Raw genomic sequence first — 21,257 nt, forward strand, 5'->3', positions numbered from 1 at the left:
GTAGGAATTGATTTTTTTCACGTTGGCTTCCCCTCACCAGGTGTCTGGGGGTGTGCTTCCTTACTCCATCAGCTGTTGTTTTTCTAACAGTTTGCCGACATCTCTCATCTTCTGTTGTCCTCTCTTCTCTCCCGTTCTATTTGCGTTTCTAGATTTATACCTCTTTGTCCCATTCGTGTCACTCCAGAGGGTTTTGGGAAAGGAAAGCTGTCTTGCAGCAACGCTGTGAATGCCCCACCCCATATTCTCTGCCTGCCTCTGCGGACCCCTGCAGTCCCAGTGACTGGTTCCCATACACCCCGAGAGTGCCTGCGTCTCCCAAGTTCTCTACCAGAGTTTCCTCTGGAGCCTGGAGACTTGCTCAGCCTAAGCGCAGGACAGCCTAGAAGTGCCACAGATGATTACTCATGGGGGCAACACTGAACCAGTGAAGGCAAGAGACTCCTTCCCGTTCCTGAAAGGACAGCTCTGCAGCGCCCAGCAGGATCGGACCTCATTTGGCCACAGTGGTCATCGGGCCATTAACACACTCTATTGACTTTATCCCTTTTTTGTTTTACTTTTCCCACTCCTTCACACATGCTCTTGGGATGGCTGGCCAGATCAGCTCTCTGCAGCCAAGTCTCTTCCTCAGAGTCTGCTTCCCGAGGAACCCAATCTGAAACATGTTCGATTTACTGTATTATACAAATGTATTCTTTATGTTCACTCACGGATTGAGAAGCTACAATCTCTTAGACATTATGAAATTGAACTGGTAACTTGTATTATAGTTATTTCTGTGTGTTTATCATACATATACTTGTATGTATATACATATGTATATGCAAGTATGTATATATATTCTACCTATCGACCTATATAAAATCCACACTTGATCTTATGTTCGACAACAGTAGAAACTATGACTTGCACTTATGTATGGCTCCAGAGTTTAATACAGTCCAGTGCAAACAGTAGGTGCTCAGCAAGTGTTCCTTGATTGATCATTCTTCCTTTTAGCCTTCACATACAGTGTATATTATTATACACAAAATCAACATATAACGTATGTTATATTAGATAATTTACAAATTATTAAACAAATACTTGCATACCTCCTACATGCAAAAGCATGGTGGAGGCTCTAAAGTCAGAGGGGGGAACTTAGTATGTTGTGTTACAGGCTCTACAGAGCACATAATTAGTGAAAAAAATGAATTTACCGAAAAATTGATTTACAGAAACTAATATTTACTGTGCAGAGAAGGGAAGGATTAGGTAGACATGATTGGAAATAGTTTCCAGAAATGGTTGAGATGGGCCCTGAGAAGTTGGTAGGGTTGAAATAGACAGAGAAGGGGAGGGTATTCCAGTGTTGGAGTGCAGGGTGAGAAATGGATGGTAGTAAAGATAAAGAACCATGGAGAATGAAGCTAACGGGACCCTAATGAACGTGGGATATGTGAGTGAGGAAGAGATGACCTGACCAGAAGTTAGTTTCCTGTCGAGTAGCAATAGAAAATAAGCAATAGAGGGCGCCTGGGTGGCACAGCGGTTGAGCGTCTGCCTTCAGCTCAGGGCGTGATCCTGGCGTTCTGGGATCGAGCCCCACATCAGGCTCCTCCGCTAGGAGCCTGCTTCTTTCTCTCCCACTCCCCCTGCTTGTGTTCCCTCTCTCGCTGGCTGTCTCTATCTCTGTCAAATAGATAAATAAAATCTTAAAAAAAAAAAAAAAGAAAAGAAAAGAAGCAATAGAGTAACAATAATGGGAAAAGAAGAAATGGGTGAAGGTGATCAAAAGGTACAAACTTGCAGTTATAAAATGAGTCCTGGGGGTGGAACGTACGACATGGTGACTGAGGTTAACCACGCTGTCTTGTGTATTTGAAAGCAGCTAAGAGAGTAGATCTTAAAAGTTTTCATCAAAAGAAAAAAAATATGTGACTGTGGTGGATGTTAGTGAGACTTACTGTGGTGATCGTCTTACGGTATAGGCACATATCCCATCCGTATGGGTACCCCTGAAACTAACACAGTGTTATCTGTCCATTGTAGCTCGATTTAAAAAAAAGAAGAAACAATAAAAAAGTGAAGTTCTTAAAAGTTGAAAGGCAGTAGAGGTTTCTAGATAATGCGTAAATAAGTGGAAATCAAGTTGAAAGGTGTTCAGGGTCCTTTGATGAAGAATTAAAGCTGTTACTCAGGGTCGTGCTCTCCAGAAACTGGAAGGATTTGCTGGGAGAGCATTTGCAAGATCTTAACTCTCCCACCTCCCACTTTGCATTTAGCGCTAGCCTGACTCTGCAGTATGGCTGACACCCCACACTTGATACCTCCAGACCATGGAGGGCCAGATGCAAGTGGCTCAGAGTTTCTTAGCTCAGTAAAGGCCTTAGCAGGTATATTAGTTTTCTAGAGTGACAGTAATCAAAAAGAAAAGAAAAGGAAAAATGAATTTAAAAAAAAGAATCAACAATGGAGGGCCTTTAAAACCCAAGGAATTTAGACTTTGTCCCTGAAACAAGAGGGAGTTTTTGAAGTATTTGTGAATATTAACTACAAATAGAGTAGTGGTTGGACTGCAGAGGGTTCGTTTGGTGTGTCACACAGGAGGGGTGGAGCAGGGAGGTGGCGGGGGCCCCCAGCACAGCTCACTCTCTAGACTCTTCAGGCCTCTTCCACCTTCTAGTTTAGTAAACATTTTCCTCTGTCGTCTACTCTGCATTTAAAATCATTATTTTTGAGTTGTCATACTTTCCTCTTTCAGATCATAGTGTTTTATTCATTAAAAAGATTACAGTTTAGGGGCGCCTGGGTGGCTCAGTCGGTTAAGCATCTGCCTTCAGCTCAGGTCGTGATCTCAGGGTCCTGGGATCAAGCCCCACATCAGGCTTCCTGCTCATCAAAGAGTCCACTTCTCCCTCTTCCTCTGCCTCTCTCCCCAGCTCATTTTCTCTCTGTCTCAAATAAATAAAATCTTAAAAAAAAAATAAAAGTTTCCAATCTAAAAAACAAAGTCTAGGGACACCTGAGGGGCTCCGTTGGTTAAGCATCTGCCTTTGGCTTAGGTCATGATCCCAGAGTCCTGGGATTGAGCCCCACATCGGGCTCTCTGTTCAGCAGGGAGCCTGCTTCTGCCTCCGCCTGCTCTGCCTGCTGCTCCCCTGCTTGTGCTTTCCCCCTCTCTGACAAATAAATAAAATCTTTAAAACAAACAAACAAACGAACAGAAAGCCTAAGCAATCAGAAGACTGTGTTCTGTTCCTCCTGGACAATTGGGAAAGAGGGTAGATAGACGTGAGTCTGGTTTGTTTCATTGAATTTTTTTTTTTTTTTTGAGAGAGAGAGAGAACTGAGCATGAGCAGCCGGTGGGGGGTTGGGGGGAGGGAAAGAGAGAATCCCAAGCAGACTCCATGCCCAACCCGACGCAGGGCTCCATCTCACAACCCTGAGATCATGAGCTTAACCTACTGAGCCACCCAGGCGCCCCTGTCTCATTGAATTTTAAGATAATGTCTTCTTTTGTAGTTTTAAGCTTTTGTACTAACATTAACATGATGACCAGGGGCACATGATTGGCTCAGTTGATAGAGCATGCAACTCTTGACCTCGGGGTCATGAGCTGGAGCCCCACGTTGGGTGTAGTGATTACTTAAAAAAATAAATAATAAAGTAAAATGATGGCTATACAGATGAGTTTATACATCCCAGTTTTGAGATTTAGATTGAGTCTTATTATGAATATTTCCATCAGAAAGTCATTGTCATTCTGAATTATTTTACTTTATATATTGCTAAATTTTAAGATGATTCTGTTACTAAAGAAAAATGCTTTTCCCCCATTTTTCTCAGATGTAAAATGGAAATCAATGGAGAAATCTTTGACTACAATTCACTTCTAAGGAATGCTTTTATGTAAATATGGTGATGTACACATGTACTTGGGAATACCGTAAATCTAGCTTATTCTACCAGGAGTAAATTAGTGTTTTTAACAGAACCTTTTACCAACTAGATATAACTCGGTCATATGCAAATTAGAAATATTTTAGAAGTTATTTTCATCTACTGATTTGCTGTTTCTCTTAATTATTATTTAGTAAACTATATTTGCTTTTTAAAAAACAAAGGCATTACTTCTTTTTATCCTTGTGCTTCAAGTTGTCCTTTTCCTCAACAAACATTTACTGAACACATCCTAGGGGCCTAGGGAAGGAAAGAGAATTATTTTAAGAGACAGAGTTGATGAAATGAGGGCATAACGAGGTAAGAGTGGGCAAAAGGAAGATTATTTTTTATTTTTATTTTTTCTTTATCCTTGTGCTTTGATTTGTCCTTTTCCTCAACAAGCATTTACTGAGCACATCCTAGGGGCCGCGCTGTTAAGGGGCACAGACAGGACCCCCACTAAGGTCTCCTCAGGGTTGTTCTCAGGTAGGGGCCAGACTGGTGAGAAACGAGATGAAGTGTAATGATGACCCACAGGGCTCCAAACAGGGTGTGGTTAAGAAAAACAAGAACAGGATAGGGCAAGGAAAGAAAAGGAAAGGATCTGGGCAGGAGAACGTGAAACTTGAATTGAGTCTGAAAAGATGAGAAAGCTCGCAGCTGAGAGGGTTGGGAAGAAGTGGGATTCCTGACAGAGACAGTGAGGTCCAATGCTGTGGCTTCCCAGCAGCCCTTTTGCCCAGCGTGGCCTCCAACGGTGGATGAAAAGGGGAAGGAAGGTTTTTAGAGTCACAGGAAATTTGTTTTTCTTTACTAACTCCGAGGCTGACAGTGACGGTGACAGCATATAAGCGTGCGTTGTAACTAGGTTATGATGTACATTGTGCTATGTCAGCCCTTGATAGCAGATTACACAGTTCCTGTATCCTCTTCTCTTCTAGGAGCTCAAATGGTTTCATCTTCCTTTTGCCCACTCTCATCTCGTTATGCCTCTCATTTCATCAACTCTATCTCTTAAAATAATTCTCTTTCCTTCCATATCCAACTTCAGGTAAAACAACTTGAGGGCAAGCCCTAGCACTGAGTGTTGATAGCAATTCACATCTAGAAATTTGGACCAGGCTCATAATTTATAGATTCAATAGATCTTCATATATCAGACCCACCTTAAATATCTGTTCCCTTCAATTCCTTCTATTTGTAATAGATATTACTTGTCTGTTACATTCCAGGTACTTTGTTATAGTCTGGGTACACTGTGGTGATAGTGATGAATGAAATGGACAAAGATTCCGACCTGATGGAACTTACGTTTTGGTAATCCTCACAGCGGCTCTGAAAGATTGTTCTCCTACACAGACAAAGGGTTTATTAAAATTAGGCTGCTACCTAAAGTAGGGTTTTCTTTCATGGGCTTTGCATAGACACTGGGACAAGAAGACTTTTTTTTATATATAGGGGGAAAAGACTTCTTTTGTAGCTGGGGGTTCTATAGGGATAGACCAATATGATGTGGCATATTTTCTCTAGTTTATCTTTAAAAGATGAATGTTTGAAGGTACTAAAAATACAGTGGTTTCAGAGACAGATAAGTGGGTGAAGAGAGAAATATTTAAAGACAAGTTATTTGAAGCTTTCCTTGCCTTGTGCTTCAGTGCAGAGAGAGAGAGAAACAGCCACCAAATGACTAATGCATCAGTAATAGCCGGGGTATACTTTATATAGGCAGAAGAGAAACATAGTAACAAAGGAGAAACAACTAAATAGAGAATCCTGTTATGGCATTAAAAAATCGGATTTATTAAAATTGTAACGGATTTGGGGGCGCCTGGCTGTCTCAGTCCGTGGAGCATGCAGCTCTTGGTCTCAGGGTCATGAGTTCGAGCCCCACGCGGGGTGTAGGGTTTACTTTAAAAAAATAAAAATAGAAAATAAATAAAATTGCAAAGGACTTGGAATAGAATATTTTCAGTTGTATTTTTTGATCATAGTTTTTATTTGTTATCTTACAGATGCCGTCCCTGCTCCCTCAGAAAAGAGCCCATCTCTGCAGACAAATGTGAGTTTGGACAAGAAATCAGACAGTACCATTACAAACACTGTAACCGAACACGCTTTGCAAATGCCTTTAGAAAAGCAGTCAGCTGCAAAAAGTTTTGAAACGTTGACAGCTTTACCATCATTTTGGTCATCGGATAAAGAAGAGTTTATCAGCCCTAATTTAAGGATGTCAAAGTCAGAGTCTACTTTCTATAACCAGGCCTCTGTAGAGACGCTCTATGTCTCTCCCTCATTTAAAACATTTAACCCAGTGAAGGAGATTGTGAGCAATAAGAACTTTCAGAAGCCAGCACCATCCAGCATTGTTCCGATGGATGAGGAAAACCTCAAGCCTGTGACCACGTGGGGTGAGTCCACACACACACACACACACACACACACACACACACCCCTCTTCTGGCGCATTCTTCTGTTACTTTTCTGTGCTTTCTGCCTCTGTTTTTGGTTCCCTACTTTCACTTTCCATCCAGTGGTATTAAAAGGTACACACCAGAGAGAGGGACTTCTCAGTTGGGAAGGGATCCCTTTTATTGAAGACCTGAGAGGCGGTTCGTCACTGGGGGCTCCAGGTGCTTGGTTGAAGCACAGGTTCTGAGCAATTGGAATGCTGAACAAATTAGAAAGAACTAGCATTAAATAAGAGCTTCCTGTTAGGCATTTAGGTTACTTATTAAGAAACTATATTAAAAAGAATTAGTTATTCGTATTGTTGTGTATACACACAATGTGTGTGTGTGTGTGTGCACGCGCGTGCTCGTGCGGCCTTTTTTTAAAGGGTTGTGTACTGACTGCAAAACAGTGGTGGAGAATCTCTGCCTTTTTCTGTCCTATAAAACATCCAAGGGGTTGCAATATTCTTGAGCCTGGGTGGTAAAGGATAAAGCCAATTGGGAATCCAGGTGGTTGGCTGTCAGTTACCAAATCCATTGTATAATTATGCTTTCTTCTTTAAAGTCAATTAGTAAAAGAATAATTTGTTTGCTCATGCATTTTGTAGTTATTGGTTTTTATGTATAATAATGCCGACTAACTCATATAAACATAAAGTGTTTCATATAAATATTTTAAACTGCCTCAAACTCAGGTCCAAAGTGCCGTATATGTACAAACAATGGAAGCCAACGTGTTGAGGCTAAAGAGATTTACCTTGGTGTTAGTAAGGTCAGTGAATGATAGCAGATTCTCCTTCCTGCCCTTCCCAGAACTTGGGGGGACAAAATAGCCTAAAAATAAACCGATTCTTAGATTAGTCACCAAATTAACTGTTCTGCAGAGACTGCCACTGCGGAAACCACACAGGACTGGTCACGGTGACTGTGACAGTTTCGGTGAATGGCTGTCCCCTGGGAAGTTGTTCCTTTGACTTCATTTCTTTCACAAATACCCCCCAAAAGATTATTGAACAGAGTTTTTGGCCGCTGCCTGTATACCAAGTACACTTAGATATAAAAATTAGCTGGAAGCCCCTCTAAAGCCCGTTAGCAAGGGAGACTTGCTTCTCTTCATAATGAAGCAGGTAGTATTACTCTAAGCCTCCCACCACAAATACTAGTGAAAGCTGGAAGTCTTGTAAAACAACCAAGGTAGAAAACACAGAATGGGTCAAGATCCTTTGGAAAAGGACTGGAATGTTGTGATATAACAAGAAATATATATTTGGTCTTCATCCCTGGCTCTTGGCACAGAGCTCCTAAAACGCTTGGAATTTCCTGCATGATAGGGGTGAGAAGAGTTCTGTTTTTGTTATTTGTAATAAGCCCCTTTCTTCCATACCTGTGTTTTCCCGAGGTGACCCTTGGAGGTTGGGGCTGGTTGCCAGAGTAACCAGTCGGGTGGTTAGAGGTTTGGAACTTTCAGCCCCACCCCTTGACCTCTCAGGATATTGAGTTAATCGCCCATGGTCAATGATTTGATCAGTCATGTCTCTATGATGGAACCTTCATGAAAAGCCCTAGACAGTGGGGTTTAGAGAGCTTCCAGGTTGGTGAGCACATGAAGTTTCTGGGAGGGTGGCATGCCCAGAGAAGGCTTGGAAGCTCTGGGCCCCTTCCCCATACCTTGCCCTGTGCATCCTTTCCATGTGGCTGTTCTGGTTGTATTCTTTATGATAAACCAGTAATAGTAAGTAAGGCACTTTCCTAAGTTCCATGAGCCATTGTAGTGAATCATCAAAACCACGGAGGGGATCATAGGATCCCTCAATTTATAGCCGGCAAGTCAGAAATACGGGAGGCCTAATTTGATTGGCATCTAAAGTGGATGGCAATCTTGAAACCTGAGTCTTGAGATTAAGGGATTGAGCCCTTAATCTCTGAGGTCTGCACTAACTCTGGGTAGTGTCAGAATGGAGTTATATTATAGGATACCCAGTTGGTGTCACATACAGAGAATGAGAGAAATCCTTGTGTGTAAAACCCACACATTTGGTATCAGAGTGATATGAATAAAGTAGGAAACTAGTTTACTTTTAGTGGGTCCCAACTAAACGTGGATCGTTTGCCTCTTAGCAGAGCAGGATGATAGAAACTGAGGGAAAGTCAGAGGCTTGGACTCTCCACGATCTCACTGAGCCTGGGTGATAGGACTGGAGTTTGGGGCTTCCCAGGTGGCAGGCACTCCAGGGGTCAATATTCCAGAGGAGAAGAAGTCACAGAGGAGAAGGCCCAAAAGTCTTTGTGTAATTTCCTACTGGAACATCTGCCTCCTGCTAAAGCTGCCCACATTCTGGGTGTGGTGCCAAGACACTCAGTGAGAAGCAGCCTCTAAGGGGCCAACACGCTAAGCAGAGATTCCGATCATGGGGCTAGGAGACAGAGGTTGGAGTTCGGGATCTGCCAGGTTGTAGCGGCTCTGGTGAGTGCTCCGGGCTCTCAGCGGGCACCTCCCACAGGCCCCACCCAGAGCACCAGGACTACCGTCTAGGGGGAAGGGTAAACCAGAACCAGAACAGCCCCCACGAATGCTGAAACCCAACTCCAGTGAGAGCAAAGTCATTGCTTCATATCCCGTCTATCTTCTGGAAGACAACGCAATCCTTTCTTAAGAGCTCCTATCGTTTTTCATGCAAAATTTTTGGCATTTAAAATTCAGGGGAAAAACAGACAGCAGAAACAGACCCACAGATAAGCTAGATACTGATGTTATAAGATAGGTACTTTAAAATAACTGTGATTAATAGGATCAAGAGCACAGAGGGAGGGGCGCCTGGGTGGCACAGCGGTTAAAGCGTCTGCCTTTGGCTCAGGGCGTGATCCCGGCATTATGGGATCGAGCCCCACATCAGGCTCCTCTGCTATGAGCCTGCTTCTTCCTCTCCCACTCCCCCTGCTTGTGTTCCCTCTCTCGCTGGCTATCTCTATCTCTGTCAAATAAATAAAATCTTTTAAAAAAAAAGAGCACAGAGGGAAAGATGGAGAATTTCATCAGAATACTAGCATGAAATGAAAGTTCCAGAGCTGAAAAGTACAGTAGCCCACATGAAGACCTGGAGGGCACACTTCAGTCAAATGAGGTATCAAAAGAGAGCCTCGGTCCTGGCAGAGGAGCTGGGCAGTTCTGCCGGAAATCCCAACAGGGAGGGAAACTTGGGAGGGGTGAACCTCACCCCACATTCCGTATATAAACTCTGCCTGAATCCTTGACTGACGAACTATACATAGAGGGGAAGACCCCAGTGCTTTAGGTGGGGGGAAAAAGTGAGCACTGGAAATTATAAATATGTGGGTAAATATAAACTTTATTTTTATTCTGATTTTTTTAAATGCATGTGATTGTTTAAGGCAAAATTTTCGTACTGTGTTTGGGTTCTAAAAGATGGAGATGGAGTATAGGTTCCAACATAGCACAGAGAATGGCTGAATTGCAGAGCTGTTAGGGGCTCAGTCTCTGGGGCCGCACCGCCAGGGCTCATGGTCTCAGCCCAGCCACTGGCCGCGCGACCCGTATGCGTCAGTGTCTTCATCTACAGAATGGGACAGGGCTGGCACTGCCACACACAGCTGCTGGAGGGGGTGCATGAATTCACAAACATGAAATAGATCCGGGCAGGATCTGGTAGCAGGCAAATGCCATAGAAAAGTTTGCTGTTACTCCAGTGTCTGTATTTTTAGTTCCACTTTTCAAGCTCTAAGCCCTCAGCCCCCTCCTAACCCTCCAGATCCATTCTGGTTATTTCCCATTAGTACCCAGGAGTTCCCTGCTTATTCTCAGGAACGAGGAAACTCCTCTGCTTCCAGAAAGGGCATTCCAGCCTGAGGAATAATGCACAGTTGTGACTGAACAAAGGGATTCTAGGGAGCTCCAGTTCATTCTCCACAGGGCAGCCAGATGACATGAGGGCTCATATTCCCCACTGAAACCCCAGACTTCTCTCTGTGTTCCTAGAGATCAAATAGCCTTCCGCACCCTGTGCGGTCTAGCTCCTGCCTCGCCCAGCAGCCTGGTGTTCTTTCTGTTTGTCAAGTAAACCAAATTGCTTCATCACCTTTGTACTGTTGTTCCCTTGGACCAGAACACTTCTGATCCCCCCTCCCCCAGTTCACTCCTACTCCTCCTTCAGGGGTCAGCTCAAACAGCACTTCTGCAATATTTCATGAGCCCCTTGATTATTTCGGATCCCCCTCCCACTATATGTTGTCTTAGTACCTATAATTATCCTTCTAGCCCATATTCTAATTCAACAGAATTATGTATGTATTGAATTGTTTAATGTCTCCCCCACTCCCCAAGTGGAATGGCATCTTCCTAAGGGAAGGAACCATGTCTGCCTGTTTTATTATTGTATCTCCAGCACCAAACACAGTGTCTTGTACATAATAGGTTCCCAATATTTAATAAGTGAATCAAAAGCAACCTAGTAAAGCAGGGATGGAAAGTGTGCATGAAGAAGTAACAGAAGAAAACACTGGAAAAATTATGCCAGGACAGATAATGAGGAGCTGTGTGTGCCAGGTTAAGAAGCTTGGACTTTCTTTATTTTGAAGAGAATGCAAGTCACTAAAGGTGTTAGGCCGGGTGAGTGGCTTTTTAAATGTGTTTTAGAAAAATTACTGTGTCAGGGAATGTGGAGGATTGTCACGGAGGGTGGGAAACTGGGGCAGGGAGCCGGGCAGAGGCTGTTGCTGGGAAGGAAACCGGGTGGGAGACGGAAGACTCAAGCAGGCAAAGGGGAGGGCGGCTAGCCTGAGATGGGGCATGGCCCGGGGCAAGTGGGCTAGAATCCAGAACAGAAAAAATACTCACCTCATCCCGAGGGCCTCTATGGAAGGAGGGGAAAGGATTAACAGATGTGAGGGAAGGGTTTTGTGGTTTTTAATAATTAAGATGTATTGAGTTTTCATGCGCCACACGTTATGTCATGGCCTCCATATCTTACTGTCTGAGGTCGCCTGCCCAGACTGAGGGGTTTGGAGTGGTGGAAGTGCGGTGAAAGGACTAGTAAGATTTAGAACGGCCACTCCAGAGAATGGAAGAAGGAGCCGTAAGACACCGATTCGTTGAAGGAGCCAGGAGTGGTAATTTATAGGAATCCTAATTTGCAGGATCCTTTTCTCCAACAGTGCTGAGCAGCCTGGGGGTAGGAATGAAAAAGGTAGATATTTGAATTGAAATGGGATTAGGACAGAAACTTGCAAACCATAGCTTTGGGGCCAAACAAGGCCCTTCCCTGGTTTTCTAAATGAAGTTTTATTGAACAACCGCAGTAACTGGTTTACATGTAAACTTTGTCTGCTTTTGTGCCACAACAGCGGAGCTGAGTAGTTGCAATAGAGACTGTATGTCCCGTAAAGCCTAAAATATTTGCAATCTGGTCCTTGACAGGAAAGGTCTGCTGACTCCTGGATTAGGAATTCGCAGCAGATAAAGCAGAGAACGTGGCAGGGAGTGATGGGGGGAGTGGAGCAAGAAAGTGGTTCAAGTGATGGATAATGGGATTCTAGACTAGACAAGAAAGGAGAGTCAGGTGGGCACTGATGGAGTGAGAGAAAATAAAAGGATCATTGGATCTACTGTCTCGATGAGGCCAAAGTGTAGATGCATTCAAAGGAATGAGAGGGCTGGATGCAATCAAGAAAAGGTAACCTTGGAAGCAGGATTTCAGAGTAGGGCAGTTCTGAGTGATGACGTGTTCTAGGAAGTACTCAGAGGAATGGCTGAAGGTGACTCTGGTTGAGGAATTCAGGAAATGATGAGGTAGGATTGATGTACCACTAGTCTCCATGGACACTGGATGATCGAAGCTAGAAAAGATAGCATCTGTTTTCTGCTTTTTCTATTTTATTGTTTTAAGAAGTATTTGTGTCTATGAAGGGTCCAGGCCTGGTGGTATAAACACTTTGGAGATAATGAGCTGGGTACATTTAATAAGATTTATACACTCACAGGATAGCAGATTCCAGCCGTCAGGGGGCTGTCCAAGGCAGCCACCAATTACACGTTAATATTCTCATTCTGATACTTTCACTGAATGACAGATTTGCTGCAGCAACCTCCTTTGACCTTTTGATGCTAAATAATTCTGTTCCTAGAACAGTCCATTCCTTCTCCTCCTCCGTTTAAATTTAAAGTTATTTATCTGGAGGTCAGACTATTCCTTTAAGTCATTAGATCGTTTGTCACACACACTGAAAAGAAGAAAGGAGCCAGTAGATGCACAGGAGCCAGACCATAATATTCATGAGCCACAGTTTGGGCGAGTGTGTTAGACTGTGCTGGACTTCACTTTCTAATTTGGAGGGAGGAAAAAAAATCTATACATTCTTATGCTGGGATGGTGGTGAGCATTCTCACTGGCTCCATCCTTTGTTTATATCTCATTGATTCCATTTTTGTGCTCTGCATTTCAGTAGTGGTTGTTCGGTAGAGCTGCTTTTCAGCTCATCCTCGCTAAGGAAAGAAACCAAACATCACACGCACACACACGCACACACATGCGTGCACGCACGTTCTTTGACTTTTTGTCTATAAAGGCTTCAGAGCCAGAATGATGAACATTTCCCAAAAAGAAATGGGGGAAATGGTAGAAAACAGCTCTGCAAACTGTCTCAGCTAACCCTGAGCTCCCGGTCAGGCTGGTTCAGAAGCAGCAGCAGAGTGGAGGGTGGCAGGGGGTCTATCATACCCGGCAGGGAGGTCAGGGCAGCACCCGGCTGCGCGGCCCCCAGACACGGCCCCAGCAACCCCTCCAGCTGTGCAGCTCCTGCCTGCCTTCTTGCAGACAAAACGACACACCGGTTTGATTTTTTTGATTCAGTAAACCACATTTATAGTTCATAGGTAAGTGAGAAAAGTCATCATTAATCCAATAATCCAATCGTCCCAATAACAATTTAGTATTAGTGATTAGGAGCAGACTCGTTAGCATTTCTCTCTAACCCTATGTTCTTCCTAAATCTTTTGCTTTCATGTAGCTTATTTATAATAATAACATTAAAGTAAATTTTCAAATATTATATTTTAAAAACTGAGATCTAATTCATGTACCAAAAAATGTACCCTATTAAAGTGTACAATTTAGTGGGTTTTAGTATATTCTCAGAGATGTGCAATCATCACCATTAATTCCAGAACATTTCATCACCCCAGAGAAGTCCTGCATCCATTAGTGGTCACTCCCATTCCTCCCTCCCCCTGGCGCTCCCCCTAACCAGTAATCTACTTTCTCCCTTTGCCTGCTCTGGACATTTCATGTTATGGAATCATACAACATGTGCCTTTTGTGTCTGGCTTCTTTCACTTCACACAGTGTTTTCAAAGTTCATCCATGTTGTTGCATGAATCAGTACTTCACTCTTTCTTCTGGCTGCATAATATTCCACTGTAGAGATAAACACGTTTTATTTATCCTAAATTCATCAGTTGGTGGTTATTTGAGTTGTTTCCACTTTTTAGCTATTGTGAATAATTTTGCTATGGACATTTATGTAAAATGTTACTTTTTACATCACAGAACAAAAATCAGACTGTTTTAATTCATGTGTATAGTTAACTCAACAGTCATTATATATCAGGAAAACTGAGAGGGAGGAATTGGACGAAGAATAAAAAGTTCCTTGGTTTTACAGTGAGCAGTTAGAAGTGTTTAGTTGACCAAGGACCTGCTGCTAACAGAAAAATTTACATTTACAACTAGAGCCGCGTATTTGCTGCGTTTCAGCTCTGGTGGGTACACTGTAGGAAGAGGATGAACGTTAATGAGATAGTCGCATACGTTCTGGAGCGAGCGGGAGCCGGAGCAGGGTAACAAAACGGGCAGGAAAGGCCCCTGAAGTACAGCTTGAAGTGTCTGCTACAGCTGTGGTGTGTTTGGAAACAAAAGTAAATTGGTGTGCGGCAATTAGAGATGGAGTGGCTTTTTATGAGCAAACGCCTGTGAATCGAAGCCACACAACTGTAAACAACGATAAGCCAGTTAGTCAGCACTTGTAGCTACAACGCGAAGGAAAGGTGGACAGAGAGGAGGACACGGTGATTCTCAGACTTTGGCGGCAGCAGAAGCACCCGGAGCCTTGCTGAACCTCGGTTTCCTGGGCACCACCCCAGTTTCTGATTTCGTTTAAGGGGATGGGGCCCAAGAACCTCATTTCTAACAAATTCCCGAGTGCTGCTGCCGCGTGTTCGGCGATTGCACTCTGAGAACCACTGGCATCAAGGGAAACCAGGTTCAAGTTAACCAGGTTATCTTCATCACATCACGCCCATGCGACGACCACAACTGTGTTATCCTTTTCCAGTGAACTGCCGGAGAACGTGCTACCCCAGAACGGGCGTACGCCAAGAAAGAGGGAGACATGGGATATAGAGAACAGGACAACCAACACAGGGGATGGTGCAGGACGTGTCAGGTGACAGCTGTGACCCAAACAGAGCACAGCCAGACCGAGCGGCGGAGTAACTCAGGATGCACACGCGTTGAGGCTCTCATCATTAGCACGCCTGTCACCATCATGCCCTCTTTTCAGTCCAAGGACAGGCGTCAGGATAAGGCTGACCTAGATTCTTCTGTGCGCTCCTCTTGCCTCGACCATGTGCCGATGAAGTTCCTGTTTTCCTTTTCGTGTCCTGCTACTGCGGCGGCTGAGAATACTCATTTCACCCCCAAAATGTCTTGTGATTGGAATTTTTCCTAAAAGCTGGAGACGGGCCTCAGAGAGCTTTGAAGCAGAAAATAGAAGCCGCCTGCCCCAGCCGTGTTTTTTTAACAGGAGATTCAATTTAGTTTAAAGGGACATGCAGATGGAAAGCAAATAAAATAATATATAAGTCACGTGTGCTAAGGGGTCAGCATTAATTTCCCTGTTCTATGACTTCAGCTTTTTCTTCTTATTATTATTATTATTATAGAGTAGCAAGTCTAGTTAGCTGCGACGACGTTGGAACCTGAGTTTGCCAGTTCATACCACCTCATACACACATGCGTGTAAAAAGCCATCCCAAGACAAGAAACAGTTCTGTGTCAAAGAAAGTTTGGAAACCACTTGAATAAATTACTGTAGATTTCTCAGAACTTTCAGTGTGCTAATGTTCATTGTTAATCTCCTAAAGAGAGGCACAATATGCAATTGCCCAGTCTTCTCTGACTTTACAATCCCGTTTTCACGAAACATCTTTACACTGTAAGGAACACAGCATTCCTCAGAACATTCCTCAGGTTGGGAAATAATGATTTAGAGTGAAGTGCAGAAGAGAGTTAGTATGATTCTGCCTGAAATGAAGTTAAAATGTTATCAAATTTTTAATTTTACAAAAAACAAGTTTAGAATGCTTTTTATCTTACTTGTTTCTTGGTGAAAAAAAAATTATATATGTGTACTCAAATGTTCCAGATCTCAGGTGGGCTGGAGTTCAGTCTCAACTGTATTTGAGCAGTTAGAGAAAGAGATTTGTTTCACAGCTTTTGGGTACTTGTAGTTGGTTGTTCATTTTGCCATAATATTCTCTGTAGAAGAAAAAAAAAAGATGAAGGAATCTAAGTTACAGCTTTCTCACACCGTCTACTTTAAATGCCAACTTAAAATGCCACCAGCCAGTAGAATAGGGTGTAATACTTTACTTTTCTGTTCTCTCTGGTAAGTGTAGTGTAAAAATATGTCGGACACAGTTCAGAGCCAAGGCGAGTATTGATACTTACATGTTAGTTTCATTTCCATGGCGGTATTGGTGTATGATACGCCTTTAGATTTTCTCCACCTCCAGCTTTGGGTTTATTTAGGCTTATTATGAATATTTAACATATAACATTATAAGTCATATGTTTATGTTGAGACCGTGCCCACAGCCTTTTACATGGTAGAATTATTTTAGCTATTATTCTCGTTTGTATGTTGCATAATCTTTCTCTCCCATTTATACCTTTTAGTCTCAACCACCTCTGAAGGAACATCCTCCTTTTCCACTTTATCCATGTCACCTCCTGATTCAGCCTCTTCAGAGAAGTCTGTTCATCTCTTACACCCGATTTTGGCTGGACCTTCCTTCTGGACTCTGTCTCATCAACAGTCTTCTGTCTCCTGTAAGGATGAAGATAAGATAGCCAGGGCTCATGACCCCTTAGCTCCTAGGGGCCTAGTGTCTTCTGATGACGAGGAAAATGACAACCTCAATCTACTGAAACGTGTTCCGGATAACTCTGAGTCGGCCAGGAAGCACCCAAGTCCTGCTTCTGGCAGTAATTGGGCAGAGTTTTCCACCGCAAAGGTAGACCACTTCACCTCTATGTCCTGTCCGAGTTTTCAGACAACTGAAGGCCTGCCAGGAGAGCCTGAAGGAAACAATTCTGTTAAAATTCTCCTCGGGGAGGTAAAAAATGCCATAGTCAAACTACATGAAGACCTGAGCATGGTGATACGGGAGCTTCATGTCATCAACAGCCGTCTGGTGAGCATGAGCGGGAATAGTCTGCAACTAAGCCAGTCTTCACAGCTTCCCCAGTCTTCTGAGGGGAATTCAGATCACATCTAATAAGCTCCATAGTCTTTTTTGGTAGAACTCATGTGGTTCCACTTCCCAAAGACTAAGTTAACCTCCTATAGATTCTCATTATTATGGCAAAAATAGGGTGGTGGTTTGATTTTTCCTTGTCAGGCTCATTAACAAATCTCTTTCAAACCAATAAACTCATTTGGTTTACTTTTTAAAGAGAAAAGGTATCGCCTTTTATAATATTATCAGTTTAGATATGAACTAATGTTCCTTTGAAACTGAAGAGAATTTCATTCTTCCACTCTCTGGACTTTACCTCAAAATATGTTAAACATTAGTGGAAGTTGTGGGAAGACCTTAAACTGCAAATGGCTGGTCTAGGGCTTTGGGATAAGCAGCAGTAAGAAGCCCTTCACAGCCTGGGGTAGAGTTTTCCTATGGTCTCATGCCAAGTTTCAGATTCCTCAGACCAAGGGCCAGCAATCTTTCCCTTCTAGTGGCTGCCACTGTTGGTTGGGGGTTACATTGAGACAAGTAGGACACGGAACAGGAAGGAGTTTTTATTGTTAATGTATATTGCAAAGTGAATTCAAATGCATACTTTTTTCTTGTATTTGGAAAAATAAATTTGATATTTTTCATCTAATATGTATCTTTTTAATTCATTAAGACAGGCTTTCAAGTAGAAATGTCTCAATTTTTACATTTATGGGAAAATGATCTAGTTTGGGGGTCATAGACCAGTGCTTCTCAACCCTACTGCACATTAGAATCACCAGAGATGCTTTTATTCTGTTCTGCATTAATTTGAAAGGACAGTGCAAGGGCTCCATGTACCCATCACTCAGTTTCGACAATTACCAACTAAAAGCTAAAATAATTCCTGATTATTTTGAAGAAATATGGGACATTTCAAAAATATTCTAATGTTGGCTGCCTTCCCAAGCCAAAACTGATTTTCACCGTGTTAACTGGTTTAAGAACTAGAGGGAACTGCTAGTGAAACTGGTAGAGGGAAGACTGTGACGTGGGAGGAGGTTTGACATATTCGAGGAGGGGCAAGGAAGCCACTGTGGCTGGTGTGAAGTGAGGAAAGGGGAAAATAGTAGGGGATTTGAGGTCATAGAGGAAAGAGCAGGAGTAGTGCCAGATGACATAGGTTCTAGAAGACCTTTGTTAGAGATTTTGGCCTTTACTCTATGAAATAAAAATTGTGACAAGGTTTTAGGGTAAAAAGATGATCTTAGGGCTCTAAATGATCATGTTGGCTTTGGGGGAGAGACGGAGGCAGGACCATGGGGTGAGGCAGGTAAGACAATTAGAAGGCTATCGCAATTATCCAGAGAAGAGCGGATAGTGAACCAAACCAGGGTAGGCATAGTGAAGGTACATGAGAAGTGATTCATTTAGGGATTTGCTGATGGTTTGGATAAAATATATGAGAGAGAAGAGTGACAGCTAAACCCAAGGTATTGGATTGAGCAATTGAAATTCAGGATGAACTTGCCATCAGCTGGAATGAGGAATGTTGCAGATAGGGAGAATTTTGAGGCATTCGGTTTTAGATAGGTTAAATCTCAGATGTGTATTCGATAACCCAAGTGGAGATATCAAGTAAACAATTGGATGTGGGAGCTGAGTCTGAGAGAGAGATCTAGACTGGAATGGAGGCTGGGGTTTAGTAATTGGCGGTTATTTAAAGCTATGAGACTGGATAAAATTGCCAAAGGAGTGAGTGTGATAGTGGAGAGAAGTTGAAGGCCTGAGCCCTGGGTCATTCTAACAGAAGAAGATCAAGAAGTTGAGGAATCAATGAATGGGGCTGAGAAGGAGCTATACTGAGGTAGGAACAAAACAGTACAGTGTGTAGTGTTTGGGAGCCTACAGTGCTTTTCTCTTTTTCGCCCTTGCCTCTTCCATATGCATTTCAAAAGCGCCTTTCCAAGTTCTTTCCAAATCCTATTAGATTTTTTTAATGTTTTTATTAAAATTCCAGTTAATTAACATGAAGTGTCATATTAGTTTCAGGTGCACCATATGGTAATTTAGGGAATTTTTTTACAAATTTAATCTTCTGATCTAGGAGCATGTCTATCTGTATGTTTCTATGGGTCTCCTCTTATAAAAGGCTTTATGTTTCGTCTGCCAATCCATGTGCATGGTATATCTTTATGTTCATTTATGTGTTCTCTTAGTTTTCTTCAGTAAACTCATTATGTCCCCCACAGAGGCTTTCTGTTTCTATTTTAAAGATTTAATCCTTTCATGCCTGATACTTTTGTGCTATTGTAAATGCTACCTTTTTGCCAGTTTTTAAATTTTGGAACCTAACAGTTGATAGAAATCTAAATCTCCATCAAGATTCACTAATAGTTAATATGTTACCATGTTCGCTGTATCTCCCTCCCTTGCTAAACATGTTTATATCTGCATACACATTATGTAGACAGGTAAATAGGTAGACACACACACGTGTTGCTGAACCATTTGAAAGGAAGGTCCAGATATCCTGACACTTCACCACAGAATACTGCACCTTACTACATGAATCAGGGTGATTATTTTCCAACCGATCTTCCAGTTAGTTCTCTCTTCAGCTGTGTCTAATCTGCTGTTAAATCTTCCCATTTGGTTTTTAATTCAGTTATTACTCATTTCATTTCTAGAATTCTCCTTGGTTCTTTAAAACTCTTTTAAAAGATTCTTTTTAAAAACTTTTTATGGTCCATGTTTCTTGAAGATATTTTCAAGCATAATTCTACTAGTAAGAGTATTAAGCAAACTAGTATAGAATTCTTACTAGTAAGAAAAATAGGTAAACTAGAGAGTATTCTTACCAGCAAACTATCAAGAATATATACATTTAAGGCTATAAATTTCCCTTTACTGCAACCCACAAAAATTTAAAATTGATATATAATTCACATACCATTAACTTTACCCTTTTAAGGTATATAGTTCACTGGTTTTAGTATATTCACAGGGCTGCACAACCATCACTGCTATCTAATTCTAAAACAGTTTCATCACCACAAAAAGACACCCCATACTCATTAGCAGCCACTCCCCATTTTCCCCTCCCTCAAACCCCTGGCAACCTCTAATCTACTTTCTGTTTCCATGAATTTGCCTAGTCTGGATATTTCATATAAATGGAATCATGTGGCTTTTTCTGTCAGGTTTCTTTTGCTTAGCATAATGGGGGGGGTCAATCATATTGTAGCATGTATGAGTTCTTCATTCCTTCTTATGTCTGAACAATATTGCATTGTATGGATATGCTAATTCCGTTTATTTGTTCATCAGTCGAGGGACGTTTGGGTTGTTCGCACTTTGGGGCTACTATGAACAATGCTGCTATGAGTATTTGTGTGAACACGTTTTCCCTTCTCTTGGATACACATCTAGGAGTAGACTTTCTGGGTCATATGGTAACTCTTATGTTTAACTTTTTGAAGAGCTGCCAAGATATTTTCTTAAGTAGCCTCACCATTTTACCACGAGGATTGGTATGTATTGTTTTTGTTGTCCTTTGGCTCAAAAAATATTCTAATTCCTGTCATGAGGAAGTATAGAAGTATATTTCTTAGCTTCCCAGCAATTTTTCTGTAATAATTCCAACATCTCAAGTTTTTATTTGTTTTTGTTATCTATTGCCCTGCAATGATTTGTGCTCGAGATGTCATGTTTCCTTGTGTACCTAATTATCTTTGACTGTGTGCTGGTCATGACACTTGAAAATTAATTTGTATGGTTAATACAAGAATTTGTTTTTGCTTCTGCCAAGTGCCTGGTGCTGTTGCACCCCCATACTGGTTAGGTAAATGAAGGTCATGGCTTGAAGTTTTCTAGAATACCCAGGTAGGTTAATCCCAGACTGAAATTCCTCATAAAGGATGGCTCATTTCTAATTCACTCTCATTGCGTAGCCGTTGGGTTCCCCTTTGTTGTAAGGAGCATGTCTTTTTAGACTTCCCACCTGTGTGAGCTCATTTCTGTTCCTATTGCTGTCGAAAGGAAAGTTGGCATTTGTTGAACTCAACGAATGCCCTTAGGGGAAAGTGGTGTCTGTGATCATTTACTTACCAGGTCTCTGGGGTTTTTTTGAGTATCTATTGCACACAAGACTCTGTTCCGAGCCCTGGGGATTCAGTGGTGAACAAAACCAGATATTCCTGTCCTCACAGAGAACTGAGTTCTAGAGTTCTGGAGAAATTTGATAGATTAATCAAATTGTTTTTTAAAAAACTGTAAAATCTAATGGTTCTGGGAAAGGAAATGTAGGTTTTGACCTAGCTGGCAAGGGGTTCGGGGAAAGCTTATCTAAGGAAGTCACTTGGGCTAA

At 42.2% G+C, this 21,257-nt stretch overlaps 1 protein-coding gene across 1 annotated transcript in view; it reads left to right on the forward strand.

The window, feature by feature from the left end:
- Nucleotides 1–17,558, forward strand: part of ENTHD1 (ENTH domain containing 1) — a 97,060-nt gene extending 79,502 nt beyond the window's left edge. The window contains exons 5-6 of the mRNA XM_026479590.4: nucleotides 5,944–6,339; nucleotides 16,350–17,558. Coding sequence (XP_026335375.2) covers nucleotides 5,944–6,339; nucleotides 16,350–16,951 — 998 coding nt within the window. The 3' untranslated portion in view covers nucleotides 16,952–17,558. The remainder of the gene's footprint in view (nucleotides 1–5,943; nucleotides 6,340–16,349) is intronic.
- The last annotated feature ends 3,699 nt before the right edge of the window (nucleotides 17,559–21,257 follow it).

This window comes from Ursus arctos, unplaced genomic scaffold (assembly GCF_023065955.2).
Source record: "Ursus arctos isolate Adak ecotype North America unplaced genomic scaffold, UrsArc2.0 scaffold_21, whole genome shotgun sequence".
Lineage (NCBI taxonomy): Eukaryota > Metazoa > Chordata > Mammalia > Carnivora > Ursidae > Ursus > Ursus arctos.